Source organism: Crinia signifera, chromosome 12 (genome assembly GCF_055691185.1).
Source record: "Crinia signifera chromosome 12, ASM5569118v1, whole genome shotgun sequence".
Taxonomy (NCBI): Eukaryota; Metazoa; Chordata; class Amphibia; order Anura; family Myobatrachidae; genus Crinia; species Crinia signifera.
Window position 1 is genome coordinate 1,797,050 of NC_139228.1, and position 12,601 is coordinate 1,809,650.

Genomic DNA, 12,601 nt, shown 5'->3' on the forward strand with positions numbered 1-12,601 from the left:
TCTCGCGCTCTCTCTCTGTCGCTCTCTGTCGCTCTCGCTCTCTGTCTGTCGCTCTCTCTCTCTCTGTCGCTCTCGCTCTCTCTCTGTCGCTCTCGCGCTCTCTCTCTGTCGCTCTCGCGCTCTCTCTCTGTCGCTCTCGCGCTCCCTCTCTGTCGCTCTCGCGCTCTCTCTCTGTCGCTCTCGCGCTCTCTCTCTGTCGCTCTCGCGCTCTCTCTCTGTCGCTCTCGCGCTCTCTCTCTGTCGCTCTCGCTCTCTGTCTGGCGCTCTCTCGCTCTCTGGCGCTCTCGCTCTGGCTCTCTGGCGCTCTCGCTCTCTCTGGCTCGCTCTCTCTGTCTCGCTCTCTCTGTCTCGCTCTCGCTCTCTGTCTCGCTCTCTGTCTCGCTCTCGCTCTCTGTCTCGCTCTCGCTCTCTGTCTCGCTCTCGCTCTCTGTCTCGCTCTCGCTCTCTGTCTCGCTCTCGCTCTCTGTCTCGCTCTCGCTCTCTGTCTCGCTCTCGCTCTCTGTCTCGCTCTCGCTCGCTGTCTCGCTCTCGCTCGCTGTCTCTCGCTCTCTGTCTCTCGCTCTCTGTCTCTCGCTCTCTGTCTCTCGCTCTCTGTCTCTCGCTCTCTCTCGCTCTCTCTCGCTCTCTCTCGCTCTCTCTCGCTCTCTCTCGCTCTCTGTCTCTCTCTGTCTCTCTCGCTCTCTGTCTCTCTCGCTCTCTGTCTCTCTCGCTCTCTGTCTCTCTCGCTCTCTGTCTCTCTCGCTCTCTGTCTCTCTCGCTCTCTGTCTCTCTCGCTCTCTGTCTCTCTCGCTCTCTGTCTCTCTCGCTCTCTGTCTCTCTCGCTCTCTGTCTCTCTCGCTCTCTGTCTCTCTCGCTCTCTGTCTCTCTCGCTCTCTGTCTCTCTCGCTCTCTGTCTCTCTCGCTCTCTGTCTCTCTCGCTCTCTGTCTCGCTCTCTCTCTCGCTCTCTCTCTCGCTCTCTCTCTCGCTCTCTCTCTCGCTCTCTCTCTCGCTCTCTCTCTCTGTGTCTCTCTCGCTCTCTCTCTCTCTGTGTCTCTCTCGCTCTCTCTCTCTCTGTCACGCTCGCTCTCTCTGTCACGCTCGCTCTCTCTTTGTCACGCTCGCTCTCTCTTTGTCACGCTCGCTCTCTCTCTGTCACGCTCGCTCTCTCTCTGTCACGCTCGCTCTCTCTCTGTCACGCTCGCTCTCTTTGTCACGCTCGCTCTCTCTCTGTCGCGCTCGCTCTCTCTCTGTCGCGCTCGCTCTCTCTCTGTCGCGCTCGCTCTCTCTGTGGCTCTCGCTCTCTCTCGCTCTCTCTCTCTGGCGCTCTCGCTCTCTCTCTCTGGCGCTCTCTCTCTCTGGCGCGCTCGCTCTCTCGCTCTCTCTCTCTGGCGCGCTCGCTCTCTCTGGCGCGCTCGCTCTCTCTGGCGCGCTCGCTCTCTCGCTCTCTCTCTCTGGCGCGCTCGCTCTCTCGCTCTCTCTCTGGCGCGCTCGCTCTCTCGCTCTCTCTCTCTGGCGCGCTCGCTCTCTCTCTCTCTGGCGCGCTCGCTCTCTCTCTCTCTGGCGCGCTCTCTCTGTCTCTCTCTCCCTCTCTCTGTCTCTCTCTCCCTCTCTCTGTCTCTCTCTCTGTCTCTCCCTGTCGCTCTCGCTTACTCTCTGTCGATCTCGCTTTCTCTCTGTCGATCTCGCTCTCTCTCTGTCGATCTCGCTCTCTCTCTGTCGATCTCGCTCTCTCTCTCTGTCGCTCTCTCTCTGTCGCTCTCTCTCTCTGTCGCTCTCTCTCTCTGTCGCTCTCTCTCTCTGTCGCTCTCGCTCTCTCTCTCTGTCGCTCTCTCTCTCTGTCGCTCTCTCTCTCTGTCGCTCTCGCTCTCTGTCGCTCTCTCTCTCTGTCGCTCTCGCTCTCTGTCGCTCTCTCTCTCTGTCGCTCTCTCTCTCTGTCGCTCTCACTCTCTCTCTGTCGCTCTCGCTCTCTCTCTCTCTGTCGCTCTCGCGCTCTCTCTCTCTGTCGCTCTCGCGCTCTCTCTCTCTGTCGCTCTCGCGCTCTCTCTCTCTGTCGCTCTCGCGCTCTCTCTCTCTGTCGCTCTCGCGCTCTCTCTCTGTCGCTCTCGCGCTCTCTCTCTGTCGCTCTCGCGCTCTCTCTCTGTCGCTCTCTGTCGCTCTCTCTCTGTCGCTCTCTGTCGCTCTCGCTCTCTGTCTGTCGCTCTCTCTCTCTCTGTCGCTCTCGCTCTCTCTGTCGCTCTCGCGCTCTCTCTCTGTCGCTCTCGCGCTCTCTCTCTGTCGCTCTCGCGCTCTCTCTCTGTCGCTCTCGCGCTCTCTCTCTGTCGCTCTCGCGCTCTCTCTCTGTCGCTCTCGCGCTCTCTCTCTGTCGCTCTCGCTCTCTGTCTGGCGCTCTCTCGCTCTCTGGCGCTCTCGCTCTGGCTCTCTGGCGCTCTCGCTCTCTCTGGCTCGCTCTCTCTGTCTCGCTCTCTCTGTCTCGCTCTCGCTCTCTGTCTCGCTCTCGCTCTCTGTCTCGCTCTCGCTCTCTGTCTCGCTCTCGCTCTCTGTCTCGCTCTCGCTCTCTGTCTCGCTCTCGCTCTCTGTCTCGCTCTCCTCTCTGTCTCGCTCTCGCTCTGTCTCGCTCTCGCTCTCTGTCTCGCTCTCGCTCGCTGTCTCTCGCTCTCTGTCTCTCGCTCTCTGTCTCTCGCTCTCTGTCTCTCGCTCTCTCTCGCTCTCTCTCGCTCTCTCTCGCTCTCTCTCGCTCTCTCTCGCTCTCTGTCTCTCTGTCTCTCTCTGTCTCTCTCTGTCTCTCTCGCTCTCTGTCTCTCTCGCTCTCTGTCTCTCTCGCTCTCTGTCTCTCTCGCTCTCTGTCTCTCTCGCTCTCTGTCTCTCTCGCTCTCTGTCTCTCTCGCTCTCTGTCTCTCTCGCTCTCTGTCTCTCTCGCTCTCTGTCTCTCTCGCTCTCTGTCTCTCTCGCTCTCTGTCTCCTCTCTCTCTCTCTGTCTCTCTCCTCTGTCTCTCTCGCTCTCTGTCTCTCTCGCTCTCTGTCTCTCTCCCGCTCTCTCTCTCGCTCTCTCTCTCGCTCTCTCTCTCTCTGTGTCTCTCTCGCTCTCTCTCTCTCTGTGTCTCTCTCGCTCTCTCTCTCTCTGTCACGCTCGCTCTCTCTCTCTGTCACGCTCGCTCTCTCTGTCACGCTCGCTCTCTCTTTGTCCACGCTCGCTCTCTCTTTGTCACGCTCGCTCTCTCTCTGTCACGCTCGCTCTCTCTCTGTCACGCTCGCTCTCTCTCTGTCACGCTCGGCTCTCTTTGTCACGCTCGCTCTCTCTCTGTCGCGCTCGCTCTCTCTCTGTCGCGCTCGCTCTCTCTCTGTCGCGCTCGCACTCTCTGTGGCTCTCGCTCTCTCTCGCTCTCTCTCTCTGGCGCTCTCGCTCTCTCTCTCTGGCGCTCTCTCTCTCTGGCGCTCTCGCTCCTCTCTCTGGCGCGCTCGCTCTCTCTCTCTGGCGCGCTCGCTCTCTTGGCGCGCTCGCTCTCTCTGGCGCGCTCGCTCTCTCGCTCTCTCTCTCTGGCGCGCTCGCTCTCTCGCTCTCTCTCTGGCGCGCTCGCTCTCTCGCTCTCTCTCTGGCGCGCTCGCTCTCTGGCGCGCTCGCTCTCTCGCTCTCTCTCTCTGGCGCGCTCGCTCTCTCGCTCTCTCTCTGGCGCGCTCGCTCGCTCTCTGGCGCGCTCGCTCGCTCTCTGTCTCTCTCTTCCTCTCTCTGTCTCTCTCTCTCTCTCTCTCCCTGTCTCTGTCGATCTCGCTTTCTCTCTTTCGATCTCGCTCTCTCTCTGTCGATCTCGCTCTCTCTCTGTCGATCTCGCTCTCTCTCTCTGTCGCTCTCGCTCTCTGTCGCTCTCGCTCTCTGTCGCTCTCGCTCTCTGTCGCTCTCGCTCTCTGTCGCTCTCGCTCTCTGTCGCTCTCGCTCTCTGTCGCTCTCGCTCTCTGTCGCTCTCGCTCTCTGTCGCTCTCTCTCTCTCTCTCTGTCGCTCTCTCTCTCGCTCTCGCTCTCGCTCTCGCTCTCTCTCTCGCTCTCTCTCTCGCTCTCTCTCTCGCTCTCTCTCTCGCTCTCTCTCTCTCTCTCTCTGTGTCTCTCTCGCTCTCTCTCTCTCTTTGTCACGCTCGCTCTCTTTGTCACGCTCGCTCTCTCTCTCTCTGTGTCTCTCTCGCTCTCTCTCTCTCTGTGTCTCTCTCGCTCTCTCTCTCTCTCTTTGTCACGCTCGCTCTCTTTGTCACGCTCGCTCTCTCTTTGTCACGCTCGCTCTCTCTTTGTCACGCTCGCTCTCTCTCTGTCACGCTCGCTCTCTCTCTGTCACGCTCGCTCTCTCTGTCACGCTCGCTCTCTCTGTCACGCTCGCTCTCTCTGTCACGCTCGCTCTCTCTTTGTCGCGCTCGCTCTCTCTCTGTCGCGCTCGCTCTCTCTCTGTCGCGCTCCGCTCTCTCTGTGGCTCTCGCTCTCTCTGGCTCTCGCTCTCTCTCTCTGGCGCTCTCGCTCTCTCTCTCTGGCGCTCTCTCTCTGGCGCTCTCGCTCTCTCTCTCTGGCGCTCTCTCTCTCTGGCGCGCTCGCTCTCTCGCTCTCTCTCTCTGGCGCGCTCGCTCTCTCTGGCGCTCTCGCTCTCTCTCTCTGGCGCGCTCTCTCTCTCGCTCTCTCTCTGGCGCGCTCGCTCTCTCGCTCGCTCTCTCTGGCGCGCTCGCTCTCTCTGGCGCGCTCGCTCTCTCGCTCTCTCTCTCTGGCGCGCTCGCTCTCTCTCTGGCGCGCTCGCTCTCTCTCTGGCGCGCTCGCTCGCTCTCTGGCGCGCTCGCTCGCTCTCTGTCTCTCTCTCCCTCTCTCTGTCTCTCTCTCCCTGTCTCTGTCGATCTCGCTTTCTCTCTGTCGATCTCGCTTTCTCTCTGTCGATCTCGCTTTCTCTCTGTCGATCTCGCTCTCTCTCTGTCGATCTCGCTCTCTCTCTCTGTCGCTCTCTCTCTGTCGCTCTCTCTCTCTGTCGCTCTCGCTCTCTGTCGCTCTCGCTCTCTGTCGCTCTCGCTCTCTGTCGCTCTCGCTCTCTCTCTCTGTCGCTCTCGCTCTCTCTCTCTGTCGCTCTCGCTCTCTCTCTCTGTCGCTCTCGCTCTCTGTCGCTCTCGCTCTCTCTCTCTGTCGCTCTCGCTCTCTCTCTCTGTCGCTCTCTCTCTCGCTCTCTCTCTCTGTCGCTCTCGCGCTCTCTCTCTGTCGCTCTCGCGCTCTCTCTCTGTCGCTCTCGCGCTCTCTCTCTGTCGCTCTCGCGCTCTCTCTCTGTCGCTCTCGCGCTCTCTCTCTGTCGCTCTCGCGCTCTCTCTCTGTCGCTCTCGCGCTCTCTCTCTGTCGCTCTCGCGCTCTCTCTGTCGCTCTCGCGCTCTCTCTCTGTCGCTCTCGCGCTCTCTCTCTGTCGCTCTCGCGCTCTCTCTATCACTCTCGCGCTCTCTCTCTGTCGCTCTCGCGCTCTCTCTCTGTCTCGCTCTCTGTCGCTCTCTGTCGCTCTCTGGCGCTCTGGCTCTCTGGCGCTCTCGCTCTCTCTTTCTCACTCTCTGTCTCGCTCTCTCTGTCTCGCTCTCTCTGTCTCGCTCTCTCTGTCTCGCTCTCTCTGTCTCGCTCTCTCTGTCTCGCTCTCTCTGTCTCGCTCTCTCTGTCTCGCTCTCTCTGTCTCGCTCTCTCTGTCTCGCTCTCTCTGTCTCGCTCTCTCTGTCTCGCTCTCTCTGTCTCGCTCTCTCTCTGGCTCTCTCGCGCTCTCTCTCTGGCTCTCTCGCGCTCTCTCTCTGGCTCTCTCGCGCTCCTCTCTGGCTCTCTCGCGCTCTCTCTCTCTGGCTCTCTCGCTCTCTCTCTCTGGCTCTCTCGCGCTCTCTCTCTCTGGCTCTCTCGCGCTCTCTCTCTCTGGCTCTCTCGCGCTCTCTCTCTCTGGCTCTCTCGCGCTCTCTCTCTGGCTCTCTCGCGCTCTCTCTCTGGCTCTCTCGCGCTCTCTCTCTGGCTCTCTGGCTCTCTCTCTGGCTCTCTCTCTGGCTCTCTCTCTCTGGCTCTCTCGCTCTCTCTCTGGCTCTCTCTCTGGCTCTCTTGCCCTGTCTCTGTCGCTCTCTCTGTCGCTCTCTCGCTCTCTCTCTGGCTCTCTCTGGCTCTCTCGCTCTCTCTGTCTCGCTCTCTCTCTCTCGCTCTCTCTGGCGCTCTCGCTCTCTCTCTGGCTCTCTCGCTCTCTCTCTGGCTCTCTCGCTCTGGCTCTCTCTCTCGCTCTGGCTCTCTCTCTCGCTCTGGCTCTCTCTCTTTTGCTCTGGCTCTCTCTCTCTGGCTCTCTGTCGCTCTCGCTCTCTCTGGCTCTGGCGCTCTCTCTCTGGCTCTCTGGCGCTCTTGCTCTCTCTGTCTCGCTCTCTCTGTCTCGCTCTCTCTGTCTCGCTCTCTCTGTCTCGCTCTCTCTCTCTCGCTCTGTCTCTGGCTCTCTCTCTGGCTCTCTCGCTCTGTCTCTGTCTCTCTCGCTCTCTCTGTCTCGCTCTCTCTCTCGCTCTCTCTGGCGCTCTCGCTCTGGCGCTCTCGCTCTCTCTCTGGCTCTCTCGCTCTCTCGCTCTGGCTCTCTCTCTCGCTCTGGCTCTCTCTCTCTGGCTCTCTCTCGCTCTCTCTGGCGCTCTCGCTGGCTCTCTGGCGCTCTCTCTGTCTCGCTCTCTCTGTCTCGCTCTCTCTGTCTCGCTTTCTCTGTCTCGCTCTCTCTGTCTCGCTTTCTCTGTCTCGCTCTCTCTGTCTCGCTCTCTCTGGCTCGCTCTCTCTGGCTCCGCTCTCGCTCTGGCTCGCTCTGGCTCTCGCTCTGGCTCTCGCTCTGGATCTCGCTCTGGCTCTGGCTCTCTCGCTCTGTCTCTGGCTCTCTCGCTCTGTCTCTGGCTCTCGCTCTCTCTCTCTGGCGCTCTCGCTCTCTCTCTCTGGCGCTCTCTCTCTCTGGCGCTCTCGCTCTCTCTCTCTGGCGCTCTCGCTCTCTCTCTCTGGCGCTCTCGCTCTCTCTCTCTGGCGCTCTCGCTCTCTCTCTCTGGCGCTCTCTCTCTCTGTCTCTGGCTCTCTCTCGCTCTGTCTCTGGCTCTCTCTCGCTCTGTCTCTGGCTCTCTCTCGCTCTGTCTCTGGCTCTCTCTCGCTCTGTCTCTGGCTCTCTCTCGCTCTGTCTCTGGCTCTCTCTCGCTCTGTCTCTGGCTCTCTCTCGCTCTGGCTCTCGCTCTGGCTCTGTCTCTGGCTCTCTCTCGCTCTCTCTCTGGCTCTCTGTCGCTCTCTCCCTGTCTCGGTCGCTCTCTCCCTGTCTCGGTCGCTCTCTCCCTGTCTCGGTCGCTCTCTCCCTGTCTCGGTCGCTCTCTCGCTCTGTCTCTGTCCGCTCTCTCGCTCTGTCTCTGTCTCTCCCTGTCTCTCGCTCTCTCTCTGGCTCTCTCTCTCTGACTCTCTCTGGCTCTCTGTCGCTCTCTCCCTGTCTCTGTCGCTCTCTCCCTGTCTCTGTCGCTCTCTCCCTGTCTCTGTCGCTCTCTCCCTGTCTCTGTCTCTCCCTGTCTCTGTCTCTCCCTGTCTCTGTCTCTCCCTGTCTCTCTCTGGCTCTCTCTCTGGCTCTCTGTCGCTCTCTCTGGCTCTCTGTCGCTCTCTCCCTGTCTCTGTCGCTCTCTCCCTGTCTCTGTCGCTCTCTCCCTGTCTCTGTCGCTCTCTCCCTGTCTCTGTCGCTCTCTCGCTCTCTCTCTGTCGCTCTCTCCCTGTCGCTCTCTCTCTGTCTCTCTCGCTCTGTCTCTCCCTGTCTCTCTCGCTCTCTCTGTCTCTCTCTCGCGCTCTCTCTGGCTCTCTCGCTCTCTCTCTGGCTCTCTCGCTCTCTCTCTGGCTCTCTCGCTCTCTGGCTCTCTCGCTCTCTCTCTGTCTCTGTCTCGCTCTCTCTGTCTCGCTCTCTCTGTCTCGCTCTCTCTGTCTCGCTCTCTCTGTCTCGCTCTCTCTGTCTCTCTCGCTCTCTCTGTGTCTCTCTCTCGCTGTCTCTCTCGCTCTCTCTGGCTCTCTCGCTCTCTCTGTGTCTCTCTCTCGCTGTCTCTCTCGCTCTCTGGCTCTCTCGCTCTCTCTCTGTCTCTCTCTGTCTCTCTCGCTCTCTCTGTCTCTCTCGCTCTCTCTGTGTCTCTCGCTCTCGCTGTCTCTCTCTCTGGCTCTCTCGCGCTCTCCCTGTCTCTCCCTGTCTCTCTCTCTCTGTCTCTCTCTCGCTTTCTCTGTCTCTCTCTCGCTCTCTCTGTCTCTCTCTCGCTCTCTCTGTCTCTCTGTCGCTCTCTCTGTCTCTGTCGCTCTCTCTGTCTCTGTCGCTCTCTCTCTCTGGCGCTCTCGCTCTCTCTCTGGCGCTCTCGCTCTCTCTCTGGCGCTCTCGCTCTCTCTCTGGCGCTCTCGCTCTCTCTCTGGCTCTCTCGCTCTCTCTCTGGCTCTCTCGCTCTCTCTCTGGCTCTCTTGCTCTGTCTCTGGCTCTCGCTCTGTCTCTGGCTCTCTCTCTGGCTCTCTGTCGCTCTCTCTCTGGCTCTCTGTCGCTCTCTCTCTGGCTCTCTGTCGCTCTCTCTCTGGCTCTCTGTCGCTCTCTCTCTGGCTCTCTGTCGCTCTCTCTCTGGCTCTCTGTCGCTCTCTCTCTGGCTCTCTGTCGCTCTCTCCCTGTCTTGGTCGCTCTCTCCCTGTCTCTGTCGCTCTCTCTGGCTCTCTGTCGCTCTCTCCCTGTCTCTGTCGCTCTCTCCCTGTCTGTCGCTCTCTCCCTGTCTCTGTCGCTCTCTCCCTGTCTCTGTCGCTCTCTCCCTGTCTCTGTCGCTCTCTCGCTCTCTCTGTCGCTCTCTCCCTGTCGCTCTCTCGCTCTCTCTCTGTCTCTCTCGCTCTGTCTCTCCCTGTCTCTCTCGCTCTCTGTCTCTCTCTCGCGCTCTCTCTGGCTCTCTCGCTCTCTCTCTGGCTCTCTCGCTCTCTCTCTGGCTCTCTCGCTCTGTCTCTGTCTCGCTCTCTCTGTCTCGCTCTCTCTGTCTCGCTCTCTCTGTCTCGCTCTCTCTGTCTCGCTCTCTCTGTCTCGCTCTCTCTGTCTCGCTCTCTCTGTCTCGCTCTCTCTGTCTCGCTCTCTCTGTCTCTCTCGCTCTCTCTGTGTCTCTCTCTCGCTGTCTCTCTCGCTCTCTCTGGCTCTCTCGCTCTCTCTCTGTCTCTCTCGCTCTCTCTGTCTCTCTCGCTCTCTCTGTGTCTCTCGCTCTCTCTCTCTCTGGCTCTCTCGCGCTCTCCCTGTCTCTCCCTGTCTCTCTCTCTCTGTCTCTCTCTCGCTTTCTCTCTCTCTCTCTCGCTCTCTCTGTCTCTCTCTCGCTCTCTCTGTCTCTCTCTCGCTCTCTCTGTCTCTCTGTCGCTCTCTCTCTCTGGCGCTCTCGCTCTCTCTCTGGCGCTCTTGCTCTCTCTCTGGCTCTCTCGCTCTCTCTCTGGCTCTCTCGCTCTGTCTCTGGCTCTCTTGCTCTGTCTCTGGCTCTCGCTCTGTCTCTGGCTCTCTCTCTGGCTCTCTGTCGCTCTCTGTCGCTCTCTCTCTGGCTCTCTGTCGCTCTCTCTCTGGCTCTCTGTCGCTCTCTCTCTGGCTCTCTGTCGCTCTCTCTCTGGCTCTCTGTCGCTCTCTCTCTGGCTCTCTGTCGCTCTCTCTCTGGCTCTCTGTCGCTCTCTCCCTGTCTTGGTCGCTCTCTCCCTGTCTCGGTCGCTCCTCCGCTCTGTCTCTCCCTGTCTCTCCCTGTCTCTCTCGCTCTCTCTGTCTCTCTCTCGCGCTCTCTCTCTCTCTGGCTCTCTCGCTCTCTCTCTGGCTCTCGCTCTGGCTCTCTCTCGCTCTCTCTCTGGCTCTCTCTCGCTCTCTCTCTGGCTCTCTCTCGCTCTCTCCCTGTCTCTGTCGCTCTCTCTGTCTCTTTCGCTCTGTCTCTCCCTGTCTCTCCCTGTCTCTCCCTGTCTCTCTCTGTCTCTCCCTGTCTCTCTCGCTCTCTCTCTCGCGCTCTCTCTCTGGCTCTCTCTCTGGCTCTCTCGCTCTGGCTCTCTCGCTCTCTCTGTCTCTGTCTCTCTGTCTCGCTCTCTCTGTCTCGCTCTCTCTGTCTCGCTCTCTCTGTCTCGCTCTCTCTGTCTCGCTCTCTCTGTCTCGCTCTCTCTGTCTCGCTCTCTCTGTCTCGCTCTCTCTGTCTCGCTCTGTCTCTCTCGCTCTCTCTGTCTCTCTCTCGCTGTCTCTCTCGCTCTCTCTGTCTCTCTCTCTCTGGCTCTCTCGCTCTCTCTCTGGCTCTCTCGCTCTCTCTCTGGCTCTCTCGCTCTCTCTCTGTCTCTCTCCCTGGCTCTCTCGCTCTCTCCCTGGCTCTCTCGCTCTCTCCCTGGCTCTCTCGCTCTCTCCCTGGCTCTCTCGCTCTCTCTCTGGCTCTCTCTGTCTCTCTCACCCCCCCAATGTACCTCCTGCCTCCCTCCTTAGTGCTGTGACCCCCCCCTCCCGCTGTGCCTCCTGCCTCCCTCCGCAGTGCTGTGACTCCTCTTTCTCCACCCCGCTGTGCCTCCTGCCTCCCTCCACATTGCTGTGCCTCCTCCCTTCCTTCGCAGTGGTGTTATTCTACTCACTCTCTACCCCTCTGTGCCTCTTGACTCCTTCCACAGTGCTGTGACTCTCTCTCCACCCCGATATGCCTCCTCCCTCCGCATTGCTGTGCCTCCTTCCTCCCTCCACAGTGGTGTGCCTCTCCCTCTCAACCCCGCTGTACCTCCTGCCTCCCTCCTCAGTGTGGCGACTCTCCTCTCTCTCCACCATGCTGTGTCTCCTGGCTCCCTCCGCAGTGCTGTGACTCTCTTCTCTCTCTTCACCATGCTGTGTCTCCTGGCTCCCTCCGCAGTGCTGTGACTCTCCACCACGCTGTGCCTCCTGCCTCCTTCCACAGTGCTGTGACTCCTTTATCTCTCTCCTTGTTCTCAGTCTGGGAACTCTACATTTAACCGTGCAAAGCTGCTGAACGTGGGGGTGAAGGAAGCCATGCGGGATGAGGACTGGGACTGTCTCTTCCTCCATGATGTAGATCTCATCCCCGAGAACGACCACAACCTTTACGTGTGTGACCCCTGGAGCCCTAAGCATGCCTCGGTGGCCATGAACAAGTTCAGATACAGGTGAGAGGTATCTTCTGTGTCCCTGCTCATCTCACCCCCCCATCCCCTTCCCCATCTCCTCCAGCTCCCCCCCCCCCCTCTCCTCCAGCCTCCCACTCACCATCTGCCCCATTCCTTCACTTTCCTTCCCTGCATCTCCCGACCATCTGCCTCCCCCTTTCTGTCTTATCTCCCGTTATGTAACCTCCCTCTGTTTCCACCAACAGCCTCCCGTACCCGCAGTATTTTGGGGGGGTGTCCGCTCTCACCCCTGAACAGTATATGAAAATGAATGGTTTCCCTAACGAGTATTGGGGCTGGGGTGGTGAGGATGACGATATCGCCACCAGGTGGGTAGCTGCCAATCTCTGGCCATCTCCTCCGTGTGTCCCAGGAATAAGCATTATCAGAATATTCATGTTGCAGCTTTTTTTGTCTCTACATTTTGTATCATTTCATAAATTCCGACCCTCGTTAGCCAGGATTGCCATCTCCCCTCATTAGCAGATATAGGGGTAACCCTGTCATGTGGTGGAACTCACCCGCGTCAATGCATTGTCTCAGATTGCCACAGTGCCGCCCTCTCTGCGCAGCTCTGATGGAATGTTGTATTCCGCAATGGTCTGCCCAAGGATATGTCGCTGCACTGACGTGGGTCCCTGGCCTGCTGGTTGGGGAAGTTACATTTATTTAAAATGTATTTTTAAATTGGCATATTTAATAGAATAAGGCTTAGTAAGTGATTCCTGAGCTGTGTTATGTCTGTCTCATCTGTCTGTCTCTCTGTCCCTCCATGCTGTCACTGAATATGCTGGGACCCGCATGCTCATCTCCGTCCCTCCACGCTGTCACTGATCACACTGGGACCTGCATGCTCATCTCCGTCCCTCCACGCTGTCACTGATCACGCTGGGACCCGCATGCTCATCTCTGTCCCTCAACGCTGTCACTGATCACGCTTGGACCTGCATGCTCATCTCCGTCCCTCCACGCTGTCACTGATCATGCTGGGACCCGCATGCTCATCTCTGTCCCTCCACGCTGTCACTGATCACGCTGGGACCCGCATGCTCATCTCTGTCCCTCCACGCTGTCACTGATCACCTCTGTCCCTCCACGCTGTCACTGATCACGCTGGGACCCGCATGCTCATCACCGTCCCTCCACGCTGTCACTGATCACGCTGGGACCCGCATGCTCATCTCCGTCCCTCCATGCTGTCACTGATCACGCTTGGACCTGCATGCTCATCTCCGTCCCTCCACGCTGTCACTGATCACGCTGGGACCCGCATGCTCATCTCTGTCCCTCCACGCTGTCACTGATCACGCTGGGACCCGCATGCTCATCTCTGTCCCTCCACGCTGTCACTGATCACCTCTGTCCCTCCACGCTGTCACTGATCACGCTGGGACCAGCATGCTCATCTGTCCCTCCACGCTGTCACTGATCACGCTGGGACCCGCATGTTCATCTCTGTCCCTCCACGCTGTCACTGAATACGCTGGGACCCACATGCTCATCTCCGTCCA

The 12,601-nt window shown here is 59.4% G+C and overlaps 1 protein-coding gene across 1 annotated transcript in view; it reads left to right on the forward strand.

The window, feature by feature from the left end:
- Window positions 1–12,601, forward strand: part of B4GALT3 (beta-1,4-galactosyltransferase 3) — a 57,955-nt gene that overhangs the window by 32,588 nt on the left and 12,766 nt on the right. Inside the window, exons 4-5 of the mRNA XM_083167399.1 lie at window positions 10,900–11,090; window positions 11,297–11,419. Coding sequence (XP_083023525.1) covers window positions 10,900–11,090; window positions 11,297–11,419 — 314 coding nt within the window. The remainder of the gene's footprint in view (window positions 1–10,899; window positions 11,091–11,296; window positions 11,420–12,601) is intronic.